The sequence below is a fragment of the Osmerus eperlanus genome, chromosome 4 (genome assembly GCF_963692335.1).
Source record: "Osmerus eperlanus chromosome 4, fOsmEpe2.1, whole genome shotgun sequence".
NCBI classification, from domain to species: domain Eukaryota; kingdom Metazoa; phylum Chordata; class Actinopteri; order Osmeriformes; family Osmeridae; genus Osmerus; species Osmerus eperlanus.
The window spans coordinates 18455855-18480525 of NC_085021.1; the positions used below are offsets into that span (position 1 = coordinate 18455855).

The 24671-nt window shown below is 47.0% G+C and overlaps 2 protein-coding genes across 4 annotated transcripts in view; one reads left to right on the forward strand and one right to left on the reverse strand.

Moving 5' to 3' along the window:
- LOC134019217 (E3 ubiquitin-protein ligase Itchy-like) lies at positions 1 to 17028 on the reverse strand. 3 transcript variants are annotated; one of them, XM_062459871.1, is made up of 24 exons: positions 16474 to 17028; positions 12099 to 12194; positions 11608 to 11749; positions 10527 to 10651; positions 9823 to 9957; positions 9650 to 9698; positions 9320 to 9501; positions 8904 to 9210; positions 8607 to 8702; positions 7713 to 7887; positions 7482 to 7542; positions 7231 to 7315; positions 6903 to 7031; positions 5956 to 6028; positions 5678 to 5749; positions 5469 to 5557; positions 4704 to 4863; positions 4296 to 4429; positions 3892 to 4032; positions 3595 to 3715; positions 2766 to 2870; positions 2372 to 2468; positions 2024 to 2096; positions 1 to 1801 (listed from the first exon to the last, which is right to left on the reverse strand). In XM_062459871.1, the coding sequence occupies exons 2-24, from the start codon at positions 12169 to 12171 to the stop codon at positions 1702 to 1704; spliced, it is 2724 nt and encodes a 907-aa protein (XP_062315855.1). In that variant the 5' UTR covers positions 12172 to 12194; positions 16474 to 17028; the 3' UTR covers positions 1 to 1701. The 3 variants fall into 3 exon arrangements, with proteins under 3 accessions (XP_062315855.1, XP_062315856.1, XP_062315854.1); XM_062459872.1 differs by lacking the exon at positions 16474 to 17028 and adding an exon at positions 14564 to 14581; XM_062459870.1 differs by lacking the exon at positions 16474 to 17028 and adding an exon at positions 14061 to 14234.
- Positions 14821 to 24671, forward strand: part of noc2l (NOC2-like nucleolar associated transcriptional repressor) — a 13584-nt gene continuing 3733 nt past the window's right edge. The window contains exons 1-15 of the mRNA XM_062459876.1: positions 14821 to 14934; positions 15271 to 15414; positions 15503 to 15686; positions 15789 to 15902; positions 16018 to 16132; positions 16315 to 16405; positions 16500 to 16578; positions 16720 to 16830; positions 16984 to 17097; positions 19582 to 19770; positions 19964 to 20103; positions 20369 to 20480; positions 21921 to 22034; positions 23439 to 23540; positions 24245 to 24388. Of these exons, the coding sequence (XP_062315860.1) occupies positions 14915 to 14934; positions 15271 to 15414; positions 15503 to 15686; positions 15789 to 15902; positions 16018 to 16132; positions 16315 to 16405; positions 16500 to 16578; positions 16720 to 16830; positions 16984 to 17097; positions 19582 to 19770; positions 19964 to 20103; positions 20369 to 20480; positions 21921 to 22034; positions 23439 to 23540; positions 24245 to 24388 (1773 nt within the window). The 5' untranslated portion in view covers positions 14821 to 14914. The remainder of the gene's footprint in view (positions 14935 to 15270; positions 15415 to 15502; positions 15687 to 15788; positions 15903 to 16017; positions 16133 to 16314; positions 16406 to 16499; positions 16579 to 16719; positions 16831 to 16983; positions 17098 to 19581; positions 19771 to 19963; positions 20104 to 20368; positions 20481 to 21920; positions 22035 to 23438; positions 23541 to 24244; positions 24389 to 24671) is intronic.

Genomic DNA, 24671 nt, shown 5'->3' on the forward strand with positions numbered 1-24671 from the left:
TTGACCCATAGATTTAATTTATTTAGGTGAACTGTTTTTTTTGTTGTTTTTTTTACACATGTACATAATCAAAAAGGAAATCAGGAGAATTAAAATGCTACTATACGATAAACCCTTGTTATTTCTAAAATCATTTCTTAATATTTTACAAAAAGAAATTTAGATTTGTTATTAACACCATTTACAAGAGGGTAATGTACAGGCAGGCCGGGGGAGGGGATATATTTGCATAAGGAGAATTCTTGAGACAAAAATAAAAGGAGATGAGATTCTGTTTGCAACTTGCAATTATATTTACACTTTCTTCCCTAGGATTTCAATCCCCAATTTACCCAGAGTGACGACACGATGAAATGTTTTAAAGAGGCGCAGTTCCACACCATAGAATGGTCTCCAAGACACAAATTAATAAAACCCTAAATTACAGCTGTTGTCACTTGATGTTAATTTATCTCTGTGGAAGAATCCTTTTAATACATTTAGTCTTAATCTAGATCCAAGAAACCAGAATATTCAGATGAATACTAAGTTGAAGCCTATAAAACAGCTGGTAAATTAGACAGCTTCTCAGCACACAATTGTCTGATTTCTTAGAAACAGATTTTTGACAAGTCAAAAAGTGAAGATTTTCTTATTGGGCCTTGTAGTTTAGGATTAAGAATAATCTGTGATGGAAAAACGGAGCCTAAATGTTCATCTTTAATCCACCTATCCAGGAGGTAGGCTGTAACATCTTAGTGTCAACATTCTGGACACAAATCATTTCACACTTCCAGAATACTGTTAACTAGGATGTTATATAGTAATTGATGTGTCACAGTGACCCTATAAAACTAGGGGTAAACCTGCAGACACATTCATGTTCTTATATGTACCATTATAAATATAGGGAGCCATAAACCCCTTACAGTCGTTCATCCATTCACAGGTAAATGCTTGATGTGTTGAACAAAATGTCCTGTCTCAGTTTGTCAGTTTCATGGACACTTTTTAGCACCAAGATGGTATTCCAATCCATTTAACAATGCTGTGCTGCCAACAATATTGCTTTGCTATTCATAAAAATAATTCGGATAGGGATTCATTTGATCTGGGAGATTCTAATGGTGTCTTCAGTAAGATAATAATACCTTCAACCATCCCACGTTACAAATCAAGACTCGAGATATTCAAATATCAGTCCAGGTGACAATCTTGGTGCTAGAAGGTCTTCTATGGGAGGCCCTCTCCGTCTGCATGCTGCATGATCAGCAGAGGCCTTTTTAAAATAAAAGTGTCCAATATCTCAAGAGAACGCTTTGGGATACAGACATCATAGGTGAGGCATGGTACGGTGGGAAAGATCTGCAGTAGTCCGGTGTCCCATGAATATGATGTCATAGAGGGCGGGCTTCCATGCATAATAGTTGAGGACATTCTGAGAGATGTGTAGGAGCAGCCTCTCTGGTTTGAGGCTGGAAACGTGGTGTCGTGCTAGTGCAAGGTCGATGGAGTAAGACCTAGCGTGCTGCTTCGGGGGCTGTCACACATGCACGCACGCTCGCACAGACCTTCCACACCCACCCACCCCCCCCGCCTATCGTCCCTCCTGTCTCTCCATCACTCCTGTCTCTCCATCACTCCTGTCTCTCCATCACTCCTGTCTCTCCATCACTCCTGTCTCTCCATCACTCCTGTCTCTCCATCACTCCTGTCTCTCCATCACTCCTGGCCAAAGCCCTCCGTCTCCTCGATGGCAAACATCAGCTTCTCCTTCAGCTGCTCGTAGCTCTTGTAGGGCGGCAGGTCCAGACGGTTAAAGCTGGAGAGAGAGAGGAGAGAAAAGAACCCAAACAGTCACGCTTGTTTAGAGGTCAGCAACACACTTCCTGAGCCCCCCAGAGTTCTCAGTATTACAGAACTAATCGCTCTGATTGGACGCATTCTGCTCCATCTGTTCCCCCTCCCCGGGCTCCCACTGGGTGCTGTATGTTTGGGACTGTTGTTGCGATGCCTGGTGGCATTCACAGTGGCTCATTCTTACCATGTGTGACTCCTGGGCAGCCAGTTCTCCTTCCCCACTTTCTCGATGCAGAACTTCTGGGGGCCGTTGCTCCCTGCAGAAACACAAGCCAGGGACAGATCAGACTCCTTCAGGGGGGAATCGGATCTTTAAAAGGACTGGAGCTACTTCTTGTTTATCGATGATTTTCATCAATACATAATATCAGATCGTTTCTGATCTAGACATGTATCTGGCACAGCAGTGAGCACTGGGTTTGATTTCAATGAGTTGTAACTTATTTGATGAGACTGTTTCATAGGCTTCGGCATACAGGGGGTAAGGTAGATCTCCCAGCATGCGACCGTCTGCTGTGGTTCCCCTACTCACCCATGAGGTCAGCAAAACCTCCGACGGGCAGGCGACAGGTGCCGGTGACAAACTGCAGCAGCCTCATCCTCTTCTCATTGTCCATCTCTTTAATCAGCTGGGGGAGCGGGGGGGGGAAGGAGATCAGCAGACAAGGACAAGGCACATAGTCATTGGTGTCGGAGGCCAACATGGAAAGGGGGATTACAAAACAGAATCTCACAGCAGACCTCCGCAAAATACTATTTAGAAAAATGGCTGTGATTTTTCAACCTGTGCTTGATTGTTCTTGCCACAATGTAACCAATGAGCTGTTCTCCAAAAAAAAAAAAACCTAGCCCAGCCACTATGTTAAAAAAAGGTTAGCAGTGCTAGTTTGGGCCCAAGCCTGTCCCACCACAAGCTAGAAACTGACCTGCCAGAACCAGAGGATCTGCTTGCTGCTGCGGGCATAGTGTCTGTAGATGGTGTTCCTCTGCCAGTCAGCCAGATCTATCTCCTGCATCCCACACAGCATCACCTGGGAGGACAACAGACGTGCTCAGCAACAGCCCCACACACACTCCGGTTCAGCCTCGGTACCCTCTCTAAGGTCTATAAACATGTACACCATCAGCAGCAGCTCCGTTGATAAGCAACACACTGGTTAGAGGGCAAAGTGCAGATGGTGTCAGCAGACCAGCTACAGGACGGATGAGTTGACTTGTTCCACTCCCGTTACTTCATCCGTCCCTACCTCTTTTCTTTCCGCCCTCCCTCTTCTTTCCTCCCTCCCTCCCTCCAGCCCTCCCTCCCTCTCTTCAGCCCTCCCTCCCTCTCTTCAGCCCTCACTGCCTCTCTTCAGCCCTCACTGCCTCTCTTCAGCCCTCACTGCCTCTCTTCAGCCCTCACTGCCTCTCTTCATCCCTCACTGTCTCTCTTCAGCCCCCACTGCCTCTCTTCATCCCTCCCTGCCTCTCTTCAGCCCTCACTGCCTCTCTTCAGCCCTCACTGCCTCTCTTCAGCCCCCACTGCCTCTCTTCATCCCTCCCTGCCTCTCTTCAGCCCTCACTGCCTCTCTTCAGCCCTCACTGCCTCTCTTCAGCCCCCACTGCCTCTCTTCAGCCCTCACTGCCTCTCTTCAGCCCTCACTGCCTCTCTTCAGCCTTCACTGCCTCTCTTCAGCCCTCACTGCTTCTGTTCAGCCCTCACTGCCTCTCTTCAGCCCTCACTGCCTCTCTCTCCGTTCCTCCCTCCCTCTTTACCTCCAGCTCTTTGGCATCAAAGTACTGCAGGTACTGCTGGGGAAGGACCTCGTTGAAGCCTTCAAAAAAGGCCTGGGTCTGCTCCTCTACTCCCCGAGACAGCCTCCACTCAGCCACCAGCCTGGGGAACACACACACACACACTTTGACTGACCTGATGATGTACTATTAAAACACAACAGGCACTAACACACCAGCCCTGCCTGATGGAGGCAAACCTTGCACACCACAAAGTACCAGAGAGCCACGCTGAAACACACTCCTTGAAGCACTAAGCTGCTGGTGAGGTCAGCTCACCTGATGTACTCCTCCTTGTTCTCCTCCGTCACCTGGAGGTCTCCCCCGTCAGGCTTCAAGTCGTGGGTGGTGACCTCACCCAGGATCTCCTTGTCTACCGAGAAGTACATCTCCAGACCACACTCCTCGATGTCGTTCTCCCTGAGGAACAGCACCCAGCAGGACGGATCATTCAGCAGGGGAGTACATCACAAAGTTCATTCTAATAGGGAACCTCATAGAATGGGTTTCACTAGATTTACTAGAGCAGAATATTGTACCTGCAATAGGCTATGCATACTGTTATCTTCTTAAGTATAATGTATAATAATATGTAAAGCCCAAAAGTCTTGTTTAAAGTATTTTAATCAATCATTGAGGGCGGTCGAACTGCCCATGTGGTCTGTCAGGCGCGAGTCACTCACTTGATCCAGATGAGGGAGTTGTAGAACTCTGGGTCGATGGACTCCAGATCCTTCAGTGCCCAGGGCTTGTTCAGGATGCGCTTGTAGAAGGGCAGGGAGAACCCTGTGTCTATGAACTTCCCGTGGAACAGAGCCTGGAGGACGGACAAGGGCAGAGTGAGAGGGCGGGTGGGACTGGGTGAGGGTTTGTCAGTTATGTTGCAATAAAGAGACAAGCTTCTTTTCAGTGAGCATGTGTGACTGTGGAATGTGGGAAGGAATTGCAGATTTTATGAAAAGTGTGTCACAATTCAACACCACTTCCAAGAAGACAGCAAGATATCGTGGCTGAGTGTAGCCATTCAACACTAGCATATGGTCTGCCACAAGTCAAGTCAGGAGGGTTTTTTATTTTATTTTTATAATTACCATGGCAATGAAGCGTCCTATGAACTTGAAGTACTTGAGGTGGTCAGGGTTGATGTAGGAGGCAGGGTTGATCTGGAGGCAGTAGTTGTCTTTCCCGGCATACTCAAACAGACAGTACATGGGGTTCAGCACCTCGTGAGACAGCAGGAAGAACCACTCCCTGCACAGGAAGTACACCATTATCACCTCCTCATTCTACCACTTAGCACTCCCAATGCAAACCACCAAACTCACTTCCTGTCAGAGAGGTACGCCTATGACAGGATGCTATCGCACATCCCCGATCGGAACATTACAAACAGCACTGGACCATTACACATTAGGTGCCTAGCCCTCACAGACTGAGGGAATCTGCTGTGACTAGGGATGCACATTTTGGAAAGAAATGCTGACCAATAACCAACACTTGTTAATGACCATTAAACGTTAACCGAGAAGATTAAAAGTGTAGAATGGATGAGTGTCTGTGACTCATTAAAAAAATATATAACAACAAATGTTTTTCCCCCCTATAAGGGATTGCTTTTTAAATAGCAGCATAAACAACAACCAAAAAAACAAACAAACATGAATCTGAGAGCGCCCGAGAGTGCCGGCTGTAACATGACGACATGTCGCTAAATTGACAACACTGTTTAACCAATAGTATTAACCGGTAAACATTCGTATTGTCGGTTAACAGTTCCACGGTTAATCATGCCCATCCCTAGCTGTGACATCCCTAGCTGAGACATCCCTAGCTGTGACGCTTAGAGGGAGACTCGCCTGGCCACCCCTCCATAGTCGAGGCCTTCTTCTCCAGGGAAGATGATCCACAGTCTTCGACGCAGATCCTGCGCATTGAAGCTCATGATCTGAAACAAAACGATGCACAAAACGCGAGTTGGAACTGGAACCCACCCACAAGGACTGAACCCGTCTCATTCACTGGATGGGATGAAGCATTATCTATCGACAGAACTTCAAAGACTTACTTGTTGGAAGGAGTCCTCGAAAAGGGTTTTGCGCGTGACCGAGATCTTGATGTGCTGAGGCATTGACAGTTGCTGTGCACGAAAGAATCATCAGTGTCATTGAATGTTTCCAAACATGAGGAAGTGAAAATGAGTATGCTGTCATGAGTATTATTAGTTTCCGTGACAAATCTGTGACTGTTTGTGTTAATGTTTCACAGAGTCAAGTCAGGGATAGTTACAAAGTGTTTGCATCAGCCAATCAGACCTCCACTTGACTTCAGTGGTACGACTCTTACCTGACACCAGAATCTGAAATACTGGACTTTGGCTTTGAAGTCTCGAACATATGTAATCTGAGGCCCATTTTCACTGAGGAGAGATGTGGAGAGGCAGAATGAGATAAACACACAGGAAGTTGCACATCCTGAAACACTGTACCTGCTATGATATCCCGTAAGCCATATCGTTAAACGTACTACTTCCGGAAACAACATGCAACGTAGCACCACACATTTAGACCCAATCGATTTCATTCATACTGCATGAGGAGAGATTACCACGTACAAACAGGGCATAATGGGCTTGAACACAAACCCATCATTTTACATCTCCTCCACCCCCTGGAGGAATTTCAATCCAGCATCAGGGGAAAAACCACACTCTGTAGTGTCTAATGGCTACTCTACACAACAGCGCCATTTAGAAACAGAGCTACATATCAAATGAAATTCCTGCGAAGCTTAGTCACATGACGCAGGCTTGATGAGCAGGTGGAGAGCCAGCAGGCAGAGCCACAGTCAAATACTTTGAGACAGAACCGGTTCTTCCTGCTCGCAGTGAAGACATGGGCTTCCCAACCCAGCAGCTTAACAGACCACATCCTTGTGTTTATAAGTCAACACCAAAGCCAACTGTTGCTAAGCTAATCATTTAGCACAAACAAAAAAGACCGATCTTGTGACACCGAGAGTCACTTTAACAGACGTGTTGGGGCTGTTTCCTCGAAGGAGAAACCTACTAGGAGTACTTAAGGTTTACTGATGCCAACTATCTAGGACTGGACTGGCAGTTAGATAGAGGAGGTTTAAGAGTGGGAGGCGGTCTATGAGCCTGTCTGTCTGTCTATCTACGAGCCTGTCTTTCTACGAGCCTGTCTGTCTACGAGCCTGTCTGTCTACGAGCCTGTCTGTCTACGAGCCTGTCTGTCAGTCTGTCAGTGTACTGCAGGCTGGTGGGGACGTACAGTGAGGATTTTCCTGTGCGAGGGTCGATGTAGGTTGTGGATCTCCTGTTGTGGTCCACAAAGTAGGGGATGCCAGCCACCGTGAACCTCATCTCCCAGCCCTCTGGCAGGGCCTGCTCGTTCAGCAGCCTGGGGTGGGGGGGTGGGGGGGGGGGGGGGGGAAGAGCTCTGTCAGTACACCATAACACAATATGCTGCCTAATCAACAGTTAAACTGAACACAACATCAATGGATGCCGCATCTTAACAACCATACAGCTGGATACAAACACACAAATCCATACAGCTGGCACACACATCCATACAGCTGGCACACACACACACTCACCCCTGTGTACGTGGATCCTCCCACTGCGTGGTCCGTGTGGGGTGATGTACAAAGTACACTCTCCCAGTGCTGTCTGTCCGTTTCTCTGAAAACACACACATACATCGTTTTAGTTTCTCAAGGGAGAACACTCAAACACAATCTTTAAGATTCACATATTTGTCACCACCAGCATCCGACAGTGCAGAATTTGCCATTTTATTTGTGTTTCAAACATGTTGGTGTGTGGAGTAAGTGAGTAAAGGTCTTACCCCATCCATGCGGCAGAGGGCCTAGGGGGTCAAACTCCTTATTCTGAGCTGGAGCTTGATCCTGCAATTTCACAAAGACACATTGTAGCTCAGAACAACAATCCGGCCAGAACGATGGTCAGCCTCCAGCACACAGTTGCTAACCATCATTGCTGCTCTAACCCTGCAGTCTGTCCCCTCAGAGGAGGCTAGGTAGACCCTGATGCGTCTGAGTCATGGAGAAACACTCACCCCGAAGATGAACCTCTGGTTGAACTGCTGCATGTGTCCCTGCAGCTGGCTGCGCTGGTGCTGCCACTGCTCGTAGTTACGCACCGACTCCATGGTGGGGCGCTGCCAGGTGGTGGTGCGAGTCATGTGATCCACGAAGTAGACGCGGCCCATGGGGTCCACGCGGCGCTCCCAGCTGCAGCACACCAGGAACACCAGACCACACGGCTTCGGGTTAGGGGGGATTTCACTGTCTGCTATCTCTACATTTACATTTATTCGCTTTTATCCAAAGTGACTTCCAAGAGAGAGCTTTACAAAAGTGCATAGGTCACTGAACATAACAATGAGATAGCCCCAAACATTGTGGGTAGCCAAACATGAAGCATACATTGTGAAAAGCAATTAAGTCCCAAAGGGAAGAACCATAAGAGCATGTAGTTAGACAAGTTACTATTAAACAGCATTACAATTAAAAGTGCAAGAGTGTACCTGTGGAAAAAAGCAAGCAACAATAATATATTTCACAGCGCGTACAATCATTTTAAGTCAGTTACAGCTAACCAACAAGAGCAACAAGTCTCTCAATAAGAGTCATTGTGATCCTGGAGGAAACTAATCTCTACATGTACATTCTCTGCCTTTTTTTTGTACTGTACGTGCTGCTATGACAGAATGTTTCGTTTGCCACTTCCTGCTCCAGCGCCCACAGAACCGAGCAGACAGGAGGAAGAGTGTGCTGTGTAGGTGCTGACATGATAGTTAATGCAAATGTTTCAAACTGCGCAATGTTTCATTTCATTGTACTGCTGTGTTACCTGCAGTAATGTTGTTGAACAAAGCAGTGAATCTTATGATGGGTGGTGGTCAATGAACGTGTGATATTACCATGCTCATGTGAATATGTGTTTTTACCCAGAAGGCAGGGGTTCAGGACGTTCCCATGTTGTCCTCTTCTCCACGTGGTCGACGAAATAAAGCCTGCCACTCTGGTCCACTCTCTGCTCCCATCTGACACACACACACACACACACACACACACATCATCCTCTCAACATACTGCATTGCATAAGAGACATTAATACCCTATTATATGAACTATTACAGATGCCTTTGGTTCACCAAACTACCTAAAGATAGAAGGCCCATGTTTTTATCTGACCCTCCTGTCCTTTAAGTACCCTGGGAGTACACACTGTTCACCAGTCTTACCCTGGGGGCATTGGGCCTGTGCTGGCAGGGGCGAGTCCAGGAGGACCAGGGGAGATTCCGGGTGGAGGTCTGGCTGCAGGGGCTGGAGCCCCATAGGCAGGGGAGGGGACCCCTGGGGCTGGGGCTCCCGGGGCTGGGGCTCCAGAGGCTGGGGCTCCCGGTGCTGGGGTTCCTGGGGCTGGGGGCTGGTCCTGGGCTGGAGGAGGCTCTGGGCCTGAGGACGCTCTGGAGGCAGAAGCCCGGACCGGGGTGTTGGATCCAGAGGGACCTTCGCTGCCGTCTGTCGGTATGGAGCCGTTGGAGGATGCTATCATGGGGAGGGAGGTGGAGAGAGAAAGAGAGACAGTGAGAATCAGCGAGTGAGTGCTGTCCATTTCTCCCACAGTGTGAGTTCTGGACCATGTCTGACAGTTCACCTGGGGAGGGGGTGGGTCTCCGTGGGGTGGGGGGTGGGGGTCTGGAGGGCCGAGGGGGGCGGAAGGGCTTGGAGCCCCCTGCTGACAGTGAGGGAGACCCCGTACCATTCACGGCCCGGCGACCGCCAGGGGACGACCTGTGCTCCACGACGTCCACAGCTGGAGAGCTGTCTCGACTGCCCCTGTCACAAACACAGCGCTCACGTTAGGGGCCGGCCGAAACACACCGCAGGTCACAGTGTCCTATTCACTCACTTAGGCGTACACAATTCGAAGTTCAAAGCATTCAAATGTAATTGAAGCTACTCCCATCCTTCTCTCCTTCCCTACCTGACACCATGTTGATCTCCATTGTACTGGGACTCCCCATTGGCTGTACCTGAGGAACAGGGCAGTGTCGTTAGAGTGAACTGTCCCCTTTCAAGCAAGCGTCTTCCAAGCTGCACAACCATCTCTTCCGGCAGCGAACTGTCCCTTTAAGACGTGCCCCAGCACTGACTCACCCTGGTGGCTGGCCTCTGCGGAGGAGAACATCTCAGGGTCCACCGTCATGCCGTCCAGACAGACAGACAGGTCGCCCACCAGGTCCATGTGGTCTCTGTCTGTACTCAGCTGCAGAGTCTGCACCACCTCCGAGACTGGAGCACAGGGGTGGGGGCGGGGGGGGGGGGGGGGGGCGGGGCCGAGCAGGCTAGGTTACCACAACGACGACAACTACAGCTACGACACAACTCTTAACAGACCAGAAAGCCGGATAGATGATGAGACAAAGGCCTGAGTGCTTGTCAACGGTCTCCCTGACAGCATGTGACCATCAGTTTCTCAATCAGCTGCAGTTGGTCATCTGCATGCATCTGCTGGCCAGCCAGCCAGCCTGGACCTGAATAGAGCCTTTATGAGCGGGGAAAGTAGCCTGATCTGATCGGTAACCTGATCAGTGACATCACACGCCTACACTCACTCACTCAGACAAACACACACACTACGAGTCTGTACTTTTACAATGCAGCCTCAATGATCCAATGTTCACATAGGGAAAAGTCAACCTGGAAGTCACATGGTATACAGGAAATGCACACTCTAGAATTTTACATAGACAAGAAAATATCCCTGAACAACGACAGCGTGGGAACAGGTTGGACCGTACTGAAACTCCCAAGATGGAAAGACACAGTGAGGGGTTTGAGATCCTGCAGGTGGAACTCACTCTTCATGTCATTGTTCTTGAGGGTCTCGCTGACCTCCAGGGTCGCTACTCCCAGCAGCACGTCAGACTTCAGCGTCTGGTGGCTCCACACGCGGAACACCAGCTTGCTGAAAGGAGTGACAATCCTGTAGACGGGAGGATGAACGCAAAACACTATATGACTATTCAAAAACATTACATCAAATAGCAAATATGCATAAACATATAGTGATGATCAGGTCAGATCATCAGTCTATATTTTCAGGTAAGAAGATTCTACATCCTCCACCACATAATATGGGCCGCTTGAAAATGCACACTTCCACAAACAATTGCAACAAGGATGGATCAGAATCAGAAGAATCAGAATGGGATTTATTCGCCATGAAAGTTTGCACAGACAAGGAATTTGCTTTGGCAGGAAGGTGCATACAATTAACATATAGGGACCTAAAATTTAAATATGTGGACTATCTATACTAAGGGTACATAAACTAGCAGTACTAGTACTAGATCAACACCAACTATCGGAACCGCAAGATCATATCCCACATAATCTATAAGGAAGTGCCTCTATTTCTACTGTGAGAGGGTGTAAACAAACAACTGGGAATTCTCACAGGGAAGGCAATGTCAGTGCTGCACACTTCAGAGTACACATTAAGGCCCCTCACACCTCTACATGAAACAGCAGTGAGGCCGGAGAGGCCAGGGGGCAGCGCCTCTACCCTGAGGACTGTGGACTGGGTTTCCTCAGCTAAAACAAGAGGACAGTCATAGTGTGGCTGCGTAAGTAAAGTGTCGACACATACACCTCTCTACACAGTTGGATATTACAACTCAGTGATATGTTAAGGGACTGTATGATGTATCAATCGAAAAGAAGCATAAAATCTAGAATTTAGTGGGACCACACAGAATCAACCTATAGGTTTTCACATACGATAACTGGCTAAACATACAAAGTGAAGATCAGGAGTGTTTTACGTTCACAGTTAAGATTTTAAGTTGCATACAGGGGGATACTCCAACTGAAATATTACAAGACAACATACTGTACATATACGTTACATACAGTCTAGGTTAACGTCACACAACTTACACTGTGAGAGGCTGTTTCCATTTGGGACTGTGGGTGTTGTTGCATTTCTCTGTCTTCTTGGACTGGCCATCCACAGCAACCTCCACATACGGACTGGGCCCAAACCAGTTCTTCTTGTTATCTTTCAGTTTGGCTGATAGCACTGAAACAGTGAATGAGTCCAGTGTTAGGAGTTTACCTTCTACAGGAGCTAAGCTGGATGTTAGCCTGACCTCTCTAGGGCCAGCTAGCCTGACCTCACCCAGCTTTACGAGCACTGGAAAATGCTCCCTCTGCTATACTTTTATGACCCTCTCTGGAACAACACACAGCTCCCTGCTGGCTCCCTGCTTTGTTAAGGACGACTGAGCCTGAGTTAGAACCATGCACACCCCGTGCATCAGGACTGTGCAGCTGAACTTAAAGCCAAGCTTTAAACTCATTTATCTATACTTAACAGCACGTATTCCCAATTAACAAACATTTTTGTAGTCGAGCAGGAGAAAACCTACCTATAATTTGCAGTTGTGCCTTCATTGGGTGTCCATTGGCCGTGCCTGTTTTAGGAATAGCACCACTGGCCATGACATAGGACTGGGTGAGTCTTTCTGCAACACAACACGGATCACATCAAATCAACCACCAGCCATCCATAAAACACATTCCATGCAAGGTCTGTTGTAACACCTCCAACTCAGCTACATCTGCTTGATGCCATATCTCTCCTTCACTGTTTTGTTGGTAGGGTTCTTCACAATCATAATCCAATCAAACATATTGGACATTGAAAGTCATAAAATGTATCTGAATGTACAAGGATCACACTCTGTAATCTGTTATTAACATCTTTCATTTTCATGAAAGCTAATAAACGAAACAGGGATATAAAATATATAGCCTAGGCAGGCTTGAGCAGGACTGGAATCCAGCAGGTACCAATCATAAACAATCAGCTGTAAGGCTAATAATAAATGCCTGCGTAGTAGACGTTTGCTATTAGTCATTAGTCTTCTCAAACATAGTGCTTTTGATTGAACCTTAATTCAAGTTGTACAGGTTGTACAGCCTGATCACAATACAAGCAATTATCGTCATTGTCTCATGGGACAAACAAGTTTACAAATCATTACAGTCAGTGGAAACTTTGATTTGGACATATGGTTTGGTCCCTTTGGGAACTACCATCTGTGATAGCTGGCTATCACTGGTAAGGTGATAAGTGCTCAAGGGATAGTCAAAGTTAAGACTGACATCTGGATTCGTGCATTCATCTTTTCAGGAACATGGTCACAACCTCAATGTGGCAGTCAATTATGCATGGCCCTGCTCTCCTGTCTCTCCAGTGTACATGATTGAGGACAGCTCTGGATAAACTTTATCTTTGGCTGCAGTCTCAGGGTTAATAATTTATCACTTAGTGATGTGGCTGTGCCCACAGTGCATGATTTATCTTGACTGACTGGCCAACTACGTACCTGCCTGACTGTCTGCTTGTGTGTTTTGCCTCTGTTAGTCTGTCAGTCTATGAACCTACGTGTCAGCAAATGGAGGAATCTTTCATCTGAACCCAGTCAGAGATTATCATATAGATCACTCAATCACTATCAACTATGGGATTAGCTCTGCGTAAGGGGGTGTGGTGGAGGAGTTGTTGATTCAGCATAAAGTTTCTGATGTACCAATCTCTAATTGTTTTCTTAACAATAATAACTCTACGCAACAATAAATATATAAAAATCATCCATTTACTTTTTGCTACGTATGACGCCAGTAGTGGAACAACCCTGGTTCTGGACTACAGTATTTTTCAGCGGTGAAAGCAAGCTGCACTAGCTAAACCAACCAACTTACATTTAGCCAAGTGAAAACAATCAAGTTGATGACAAAACTCGATCGTTAGCATCCTACTGCTGAACCCCAGGTATCAACAACAACCAACTGGTGTTAACATTCTCTTCAGTAGCCAAAAGGCAACCGTCAGAGCACAGAGGAACATTAGAGACAACTTTCATTCAGTATATCAAGCAACTTGTTTCACTAAGACAATCTTACACTGTAAAATTCATGCTAGTAATCGTTGGGTGGCTATTTCACGACTTGTGGGACAAGGAAATAGGCAAACACGGCTAGCTAAGGTGGCTAGCTAACGCTTAGATCACCAGACCAGATATATAGTTGCACCACCAAAACACCTTTAGGTTCAGAACAAATTAAATATTGAAGCTGTGCTGTTTACAAACTGATATGTCAGCACATAAATATGTCAGCAGACATACTAGCTACTGTGTGAGCTCTGACAGGATGAATTGGGTGCTAACCCAACTAATGTGGCTGAGTTGTTGTGCCGCTGTGTTAGCTCGCAAGCTCGTGTCATGGCTGATCAGGCTGGTCGAGCTAGTTAGCTAGCTATTCAAGGAGTGTGAACTCTGCGTTTCGAGTCAGTAAGGACCTTCCGCATCGCACGTATTACTTACCCGTTTTAGGTGGTAGATTAGGTTCCAGATGTAATGAAACAGTCAACTTTTCCTCAAATCTCAGACTGTCATCCTCCTTTAGAGGATTCACTTCAAGGAACACGAAAGTTCCACCAGATTCGTGGTCATGTCACGTGACCGAAACAAGGTGAGGCGCAGGCTAGGGTTGCCAATTTCTAAAATCTATCCCCCAATCCTGGTGTCTGAAACCCCCACAAGGAGACAGGTATGTGTGTAAAGTAAACTAACCACTGAGATTCAAGTTTAGTCAATCTGGCAATCTAAGGAAATTTCTTAAACACACTTCACGATCCTCATATGTGTGCAATCTTGAAACCCATGTAAGACATACAAAGGCTAGAGGGTTTGTTTTGGGAGACTTATCTATTAGTTAACCAGAAGAGGGCAGTATTTTTCGGGGAACCAAGTGATTTAGCCCATAGCATACATGTTGACATATAGAAAGGTTTAAATCTTTGGTTTAGCCAAAACGATAAACTCACCAATCGCCGTCTGTGTTCAAAAGCAAGGACATCAACACCAGTTGCCAGTTTCTTGACACAGTGAAAATTTACAAGCAGTGAGTCAACTTGCTCCAACAAATAACCTCTTAAGTAACAATAACAGCACAACCTCTAATCTCTTAGTCAAATATCGGAAGCAGTCTGGGATAAGTATGGGGCGAATCTTCCCTGGATATTACTTTTACCAAACGATATTAAATAATATATTTAGTTGATGAGAAAATACATAATTTTTGGAGAGAGTAAAACAGAAAACTACAGTACCCTTCGACATGTACTAAACACTGATGCATTGTGGGTACTTAGTTGGAAATCACATTTGGATCCAGCATGGCAGGAAAGCAGAAAAGGTAGCTATAAGACTAACGCTCTAAAACGTTTAATTGGTGACTCATTACAACTTAGTAAATCAGGATATTCAAGCTAAAAACAACGTATCTGTCAGCCTGTCTTTGAATTCTCATTCATGTGTTGTGGAGTTGTTACTTATGTCTTAGTAGCAAGCTAGCTAGCTAGCTAACCAACACTGTCTATGGGTTGCTAGCTACATTTAGCTAATCTTAGTTCTGCCAGAGTTTAAAGTAACGTTTTAGCGAAGAGTATGGTGGTTGTCCTCAGGGGATGTACTTTGTGAGTATTGTGAGTGTCCTTTTCGTTTAATAAACTGTGTTTCGACTTTGCTGTAGGAAGCTAGAGGACTTAAGCGTGGATGAGTTCCTGCTGTCTGGATTTGACTCCGCATGCGAGGAAGATTCTGAAGATGAAGCTCCCACCCAGAATGCACAGAAGAAGAAAAAATCTAATTCTGCGAAATCTGCAGCTAAAGAGAAGTGAGTGTCACTTCCCGATGGAATTATTTTCAATACATCGATCAACGTTTTGGTTTGTTATTCAACGTCTACTGTGTGTTTCTAATAGTGATGTTGTGAAGAAAGGCAAGGCATCCCAGCACAAGGACCAGCTGTCCAGATTAAAGAGTAAAGATCCCGAGTTCTACAAGTTCTTGGAGCAGAATGACCAGACTCTGCTCAACTTTGACGACACAGACAGCTCGGAAGATGAGGAGGAGAGGAAATACCACACACTGCCCAATCAGCTGGAGGTAAGGACCCTGTCTGTCCCCCAGTAATATCTTGTATCTCTTTCCAGTTTTGAGGTGTTGTATGTATAAAAAGATACGATGTATATTGATTTGTCACATCAGGAGGCCAGTTCGGATGACGAGGAAGAACAAGGCTCTGCACCAAAATCCCAAAAGGCCGTGGAGGCCATCAAAGTCACAGATAAAATGGTGGAAGACTGGCGAGCAGCTCTCAAGGTAGCACTTGTCAACCAGTTAGCATTACCCCTCTCTACATCAGTGTAGCATTTTTTTTTAACTGTTGTGCAATGAAGCTTGTGCCTCATGTGTTCCAATCCTTGTCTGACCCCAGGAGGAGCCCACACCCCGCCTCTTCAGAGAGATTACCCAAGCCTTCAAGGCTGCCGTGGCAACCACCAAAGGAGAGGCGGGAGAACCGTGTCGATACAAAGTAGCTGACAGCTCAGGTAAAGAATACAACAACATGTTTGCATATCCTCATGAGAAATGAAAAATGAGAGTTCACGAATAAAGTGACACAGCATAATATACATGTGTAGACCTAGCTAATGTTTCCTGGTATCATTCAGCATACGCTGCCGGTACGAGTCGCCACTGTGAACATGTTTGCTTGTGTGTCCTCCCGCAGTGTTCAATGCCCTGGTGCTGTTCTGTATCAGAGATGTGTATGTGGTCCTACAAAGGATGCTGAACCTCAAACCAGACAAAGACCAGAAGAAGTGAGTTGAGATGACGATTACACGCTATAGTCACTGTGTTCTTACTGTTAAGGTGGTCCAAAGCATACCTGTCGGACACTTCCTTTTCTTTCAGGCCAGTGCTTCCATCGTCTAGCCCAAAATGGCAGAAGAACATGGTGGACATAAAGATGTACCTCAGTGGGATCGTCCAGGTCTGTCCTGAATGTCAGCCGCTGTTGCATTAGACCAGCTGGTTTTGGTTTCTCCAGTCTGGATCTCTGTCCTCCCCATGCGAGATTCCCCGCTCGCTCACTCACTCACCGCTCTCTCTCCTTCCGCTTTTCCTTCCATAGCTGCTGTCGTGTCTCACAGAGGCAACGGTCATCAGTGCTGTCCTGAGGCACGCAAACCAGCTGGTGCCATACTACCTGTGTCTGCCCAAGCAGTGCCGACACCTGCTGAAGGTGAGCCCCGCTCCTGACTAGAAAGGAGAGTCCAGAAGAGGGGGGGGGGGGGCGGATGAGAGAATAGTAGTGGAAAGGGGAGATGGTGAGTTTCAGGGGTGGAAAGATGAAGGGAACACCTTCCGAGCATCATCTCCATCTCTCTGTTGGCAGCAACTGATCAAGCAGTGGAGCACAGGGGAGGAGATCAGCCGAGTCCTGGCCTTCCTGGCCCTCAACAAGATCTGCAGACACAAACAAGACACGTACCTTAACCCCATCCTCAGGGTGAGTCGTCTGTTTTGAACCTTCTTAACTCCACATGGGTGCTGTTGGAAGGTGACCTGATACATTTTTGTCATCAATTGCAATTATGGATAACATTTCTGAAATATGAATACAGGTGTTAACTTACATCGTTAACTTCCCAAACCAAGGCCCATAGCAGTGTGCACATGACAATGCTTTGCATTATATTAGGGATGCACCGAAATGAAAATTATTGGCCGAAACCAAAACCGAATATACTGAAACTGTTGGCCGAAAGCCGAAACCGAATACCGAATGTGGCTTTTGCTGTTTTTCATTCATTTTTCTTTAATCTTTCACCATTGCATGAATAAAACAATTAAATGTCCTTTATAAACTTTTGTCTTGCTTTTCAATAAAACAAAATCAATTACATATTTGATACAAACGATTTATTTAATACTGAACGTTTTCTAACATTCCAGAAGACCTAATTTAAGAACAATTTACCCTTAAATAAATTAGTAAAACAAAATACTTTTTATTTGGCCATCTTTGAGCCCCCCTAACATCGGCCTTAACCCTTGTGCTGCCTTCGGGTCACATGACCCAAAGGTTCATAACGAACCACCGTTGTGTTTACCCAATTTTACCCAATACAAAAACAAATAACAATTATTTTCTTTTAACCATTGCAATGTGGGGGGTCTGAGACAGCCCGACAGTTAAAAGAAAATGCTTCACTTTGTTTTTGTAGGAGGTAAATTTGTCGCAATACGACGGTGGGTCACAATGACTGATGGGTCAGAATGACCCGAAGATAACACAAGGGTTAAACAAGAAATTAACTGCATTTACTCTGTATGCTCACAACAAAAAAAGTGCATTAACAACTGCTTGAAAAAAAAAAAAAAAAAAAAGTGGGGGCCGGGGGGGCTGAACACAAATGGGGCAGTGCCCTATTTCTGACAGTGTATTTAAATAACAGGCAACTTTAATAAACTAAATTAAGTCTACTTCAGGAAAAGTGGCAGGTTCTTCTTGATGAAAAGGAGCTTCTCTGCTTTGTCACATGAAAGTCTGTTCCTCTTCTCATCGATGACGTGAGAAGCAGCGCTAAACAGTCTCTCGCTATCGGTGCTTGTGCATGGAGCAGACAAGTATCTAGGATGGGAACGGAGAATCGAAACAGTTATCTCATAGCATCGACATTGTAGGCTATCAGTTTTTTGTAGTTTTTTAATTGATGACGGCATGTGTTTCTTTTCTGCCTAAGAAATAATTAAATTGTTGAATGCCGGTAGGCTATATGCCTTCTATTTTTCCACACTAAAGTATAATAGTTCCAAATATTTAGCATAACAAGAACTTTATGAATAACATATTTAATTCAATTTCCTAAATAGCTAACCTGCGTGCCGTCTGTGCCAGGTGGGGAAAGCGGCCTTGATTGGCCCTCCAATATCCGAGAGGGTTATTGCTCCTGGGGATGGGGACTTCTGATAGAAAAGCATCCAGTTGTTGAGCTGTTGAGCTTGTCTTCTGACTGGTATTTGGATTGCTCTCTTGGAGAATCTCTTCGAACATGTCAGACAGTAAGGGTTTGCGCAGCTCATCATCTGTAGTGCGTGCCCTTTTTTTCTCCACGCCATCTCCCCGTTCTGCTGCGCTGTGCGTCATGCGACCGTCTCCATCACACAGCGGCTTTTGCAAATCCAACTCAGCCTGTATCATGTCCCTTGTGCGCTGCTTTTTCCCCACATCCAAGTAATGATCCTTATATCTTGGATCAAGTACTGTCGCGATGCAGTACAGCGGTTCGGAATCTGCCTTGTCAGCCACAGATGGAGTGTGTGAGCTGGGTAGGCCTACTTTCCTTTTAGTTGCTGCCACGGTGGTGTCTCTCTCGTACTCCTCATGTTGTCTGGGGTGTTTGGATTTAAGGTGATGAATCAAGCCTGATGTGGTGAACGTCTTCGCAGATGTTCCCCCTCTAGAAAGTTCAGCAGAACACTGTCTGCAAACGGCCTTATTTTCTCCGTTTTCCGACACTTTAAAATGCTTCCACACTGCTGACATGTTTGCTGCATGAAGTGTGCGCAGATTTGTTTCTCTCTACTTGGTATTTTGTTGTTAACAGGTGCGCTCGGCTCTTTTTTCATCTCCGTTTATTGTCATTTAGTTGTTTACAAGTGCATGCGGACCCTTTTTCATCTCCCTTTATTGTCAGTTAGTTGTTAACAAACTTACCTGCGGCTCTTTTTTAATCCGTCTTTTTTAGAAGCGCACCAGGCTCATTCCACACTGGTTGCTTTAAAAACAATAAAAACTAGAAAGGTTCGGTGTAATTTTTTCGGCGTTTTTACTCCTTCGGCCGAAACCGAAAATTATGTTTTTGGACATTTTCGGCCGAATATTTTCGGTGGCCGAATATTCGGTGCATCCCTACATTATATCATTGGTCCATAAAGGCATTCCTGGTCATTCCAGGTTTCAACCTCATCTCTTCTCTTACCCCAACAGCAAATGTACATCTCCTACGTTCAGAACTGTAAGTTCACCTCGCCCAATGTGCTGCCTCTCATCAACTTCATGCAAAGGACCCTGACTGAGATGTACTCACTGGACACGCAGGCCTCTTACCAGCATGGATTCATCTACATACGACAGCTGGCCATCCACCTGAGGAACGCCATGACCATGAAGAAGAAGGTCAGGACACTGCAGGCACACACGCACACACACACGCACGCGCGCGCACACACACACACACGCACGTGTAGACATGGTACAGCTACCCAAACACACACTCTTTTTATGTTTATGTGTATCCGTACCCAGGAGTGCTGCTCTATGTTCTGTGTGTGATCTCATGTCAGGCGTGTTTTGTGATTGTGTTCTCCAGGAGACATACCAGTCTGTGTATAACTGGCAGTTTGTCCACTGCCTGTATCTGTGGTGTCGTGTGCTCAGCACCATCCAACCCAGCGACGTCCTCCAGCCTCTCATCTACCCTCTGTGCCAGGTCATAGTGGGCACCATCAAGTGAGTGCACGCATGCACATGTGTTTTCTACACATCTTACTATGTTTAGACATAGTCTAATTGGAGCAAAAATGTGAAGCGTTGGAATTAGAAAGCTATTCAATTATAAACTGTTAATTTAGAAGCATACAATTTAGTCCGTTTGAAGCTTTTGAAGTCGCTAGCTAAAACGTATCGATGCCATATGAGGCGTGTTTAGTCTGTGGTGCTCGTCACCTGCAGGGGGCAGTGCTGACCACTGGATGTCTCTTGTGTTTTCCTGCAGGCTGGTGCCCACCTCACGGTACTACCCTCTCAGGATGCACTGTGTGCGAGTCCTCACCCTTCTCTCTGGCAGCACCGGCACCTTTGTGCCCGTGATGCCCTTCCTCCTGGAGGTATGGGACCTGCCAACAGATGACCATCAGGGTTTACATTTACATTTAGTCATTTAGCAGATGCTCTTATCCAGAGCAACTTACAGTAAGTACAGGGACATTCCCCCGAGGCAAGTAGGGTGAAGTGTCTTGCCACACAAAGTCATTTTGCACGGCCGGAAATCGAACCGGCAACCTTCTGAATAATAGCCCGATTCCCTAACCGCTCAGTCATCAGACTCATGGTCCCCTCCCAGGTTCCCACTCCCAGGTTATGGGAGTGATCCCCACCCCTCAGGCCCAGCGCCTGTCAGTTATTGTCCCGTCGTACACATCATCTGGTTTAGTTTCAGGAGGCAGACAATCCCAGTAGCCGTTGACATGTTATGTCAGTTGTTGGTAGAAAAACCTTCAATTGTATTTTCAGACAGCTTGGCCTTTTAATTACCAAATAAAAGGAGGGTGGGAAATGCATTTGGCTGGATGTGTGTGTGTGCGTGTGCATGCATGAGTATGAAACACCTTTTTATTTTAGACCAAGTCACCAACTGCCAACGTTTCCCTTGATGTGTTGTGGAGCCTGGTGTGTGTCAAGTGTGTGGCCGTGGTTTGGTCTGTGTGTTGGTGTGAAACCCTGTTGTGGTTTGAAGCAGAGTAGTGGTGTTACAAAAACGACTTGTTACTCGGCTTCATGGGATTGGTCACTCTTGGTCTGGTGTGAGTGTGTATCTGTATGTTTGTGTGTGAAGGCCCTGACCAGAGTGATAAAGGCTAACTGCGGTTGATGTTCTGTTCCTAACGCATTTTAGAGACCACATCCTCTGTGCTGATGGCGTAGCCCTCCTCCTGCCCCCTTTCCTTCAACGCACTCGCGCTCGCAGTCAAAGACCCCCTAGCAGCAAGCCGTGTTTATTTGTGACACACACCATTTCCTGTGTTTTTTTCCCCCCCCTTTACTGTTTCCCTCGTTAAAGGTAGGCGGAGGTTTGCTGCTACTGTTTTAATTAGAGCAGCAGAAGCTCTGTGTGTGTGTGTGTGTGTGTGTGGCAAGCTAGCGCACACTCACATCTCCAAGGGGGGTGTATGATTTGGAGCTTCCTGCTTGTGTGTCAGTGAGGGGAGTGTGTGTTTTGTCTGTGAGTTTGTGCATGTGTTTTGAGTGTGTGTGTGTATCAGGTCTGGCCCATGCCTTCCCACTTCCCCCCAGCTCCCCCGCAGACCACCACCACATCCTATGTTTGTACAGACAGCACCGGCCAGGAGCGCTCCGCTTGCTGAGCGCAAACGACCACACACACAAACACACACACACTGCAGATGTACAAGGACAGAAATAAGCATGCACAAATGAAATGTACACCAAGAGTATCCCTTTGAATTCTCCGGCAAGACAAATGTCATGTGTTGTGCTGTTATTGTTACTGCTTAACTGTGTGTCGTTTCTGTGTGTTTGTCCTACAGATCATTCAACAGGTGGACTTCAACAAGAAGCCAGGCCGCATGAGTGCCAAACCCATCAACTTTGCAGTGATTCTGAAACTCAGCAATACCAACCTTCAGGAGAAGGCTTATAAGGTGATGACACATTGGCTAAGCAGCCGTACTAAACATGAATACCTCCAGTATGGTGGGAAGGGAAGACCATAGAATAAGCTATCTTAGCACGCTGGCTAAAAATAAACTAGAAGAAGCCCGAAGCGGGTGTCTGCTGCTAGCATAGCATGGTGCATGCTAATGAATAGGTAACCACAGGTGAGGTTAACGGCTGAGTGGTACTGTTAGTCAACATGTTCTTACCTAATTGGATTGGACTGATTAGACTAGAGTTATTTACAGGGTGCAGTGTCAGCTTCCTCTGGTCCTAAGCAGTCTTTTCGAGAAGGCACACACAAGGGTCACCCATTTCTACTGCTGTCAATAACCATGATCACACTTGTGTAAGACAAGAGCCTTAATTCAAGTCCATGGCGGAGGTCCAAGTCAATATATATGAACACTTCACTGCCGGTGTGTGTGCGTATGTGTGTGCAGGCATAAGGGGATTGAGGGCAGTGCAGTAATCCCTAGTCAAGGCTCTAACACTGGCGTAAGTTTCCACGGTGGCGTCGCTGCCAAGAGGATTGCCACACGGCCCTCTGGGATTATCCCTCGCTGTCCGCCCGTCAGGACCCCGTTCACCTAGTTGCCCCCAGCAACACACGCCATCTGTGTGTTGATTTTAACTCCAGGCCCAGACCATTTTGCCGGTATTGTATGTTATCAGTGTTTTATTGTATTGGAAGTGCCAGTGAAATGCGGTAATATATAAAAATAAACTAACAAGATAACAACAGTTGTGTATTGATGCAGTCCGTGCTGTATTGGTGAGCCTATGGAAGGTAAAGGAGGCACGGTGTCTGTGAGGTGTCAGGAGGCCTGGTTGGGGGCCTGCCCAGGTGACGACTGCAAGCTAATCTGGTGTTACTGCTAATCCACGCTGCAGTGACGGAGGTCGTGCGCACACACGAGTAGCTGTCATCTGTAATGTGTGTGTGTGTGTGTTTGAGAGAGAGACTTGCATGTGTTTTTGTGTGTTCCTCACCTAATCCCTCAGTTAATTGGCACAAGCAGTCACGTGACTCGTCGGCTACGGTCAGCGCTCTTCTACGTGGTGACGGAAATCCCCCAGGTTTCCTCATGCCCCAGACTGAGGGAGGGTGCGAGAGATGGAGGCGGGGCCTGTCTCCCCTGTGTTCCCAGTCTGAAGGAGGGTGCGAGAGATGGAGGCGTGGCCTGTCTCCCCAGTGTTCCCAGTCTGAAGGAGGGTGTGAGAGATGGAGGCGGGGCCTGTCTCCCCAGTGTTCCCAGTGTGAAGGAGGGTGTGAGAGATGGAGGCGGGGCCTGTCTCCCCAGTGTTCCCAGTGTGAAGGAGGGTGTGAGAGATGGAGGCGGGGCCTGTCTCCCCAGTGTTCCCAGTCTGAAGGTGCTTGTGTTTTTCAGGACGGCCTGATCGATCAGCTGTATGACCTGATTCTGGAGTACTTCCACTCCCAGGCCTGCTCCATTGGCTTCCCTGAGCTGGCCCTGCCCACCATCATCCAGGTAACCAATCAGCAGCCAGCCCATCTCCTCCTCTCATCGTCTCCTCTTCTGCTTTGATTCAACCTCTACCATCAATTATTAGGAATGTAAATATGGTCAGTATGCATTAGGTCAACGGACAGACCCATGTACATAAAAACTCACACAAAAACACTAGTCTTTGTAGTTAGTATGTTGAGAGATGTAATGTTTGGTGTATAGACTGCGAAAAGCCAAGGGACAGGTGGGGTTTGACAGCTCGCCCAGAAGTTGCCCTGCCAACCCCAGTTCAACCCTCACCAAGACATTCTGAATTCCAAAATGACAGACTTTAATAACCTGGGAGCAGAGGGAAGGTGTGGTCGTACCACCCGTAAGGGTTCCATGCGCTCGCCGGTGTTTAGATTGCCCCGGCGACCAAAGGACACACTTCCTGTCAGACCTGAGCGTTTGAGGGCGGCGGAGCTAGCCCTCCTCAGAGCAGCCTGGCCTTGCTGCCCCTCCTCCTCCTGAGACACACACACACACACACACACACACACACACACACATTTAGAATACTGGTCACACACTCTGTAGGGGGAGAAACTCACTAGACTGCATGATTATTTACACTGGTTCCCCTTCCCCCTTCTCTCTCTCGCTCGTCTCTCTCGCTTGTGTCTCTCTCCCTCTTTTCCTCCCTCTCTCTCACCCTCTCCACCACCTCTCCCTGCCCTCCACAGCTGAAAGCGTTCCTGAAGGAATGCAAAGTGGCCAATTACTGCAAGCCAGTCCGCCAGCTGCTGGAGAAGGTACAGGAGAACTGCAGCCACATCACAGGGCGGAGACAGAAGGCCTCCTTCGGAGTGGCCCACGCCACCGCCGTGGTGAGTGTGTGTGCGTGTGTTTTTGTGTGTTGGACGGGGAGGTGGCGGGGTTGGGAAGGTACGTGAGCTGTGTCTCTCGATTACGCCATCTTTGCATCTGTTCCAGAGCCCTCATTTGACTTTAAACACACATATTTCCCATGTACTGCCTTCTGCCACCTATCGCAATCCAAGCACAGATATGTTTGTAATCCAAGATAGTGACTCATATTCATGATTTCTGTGGCCTAATCTAACCAGTAGTAGAGCCAGCTGTGAGAAGATGTAAGCCCTGCTTGTCACT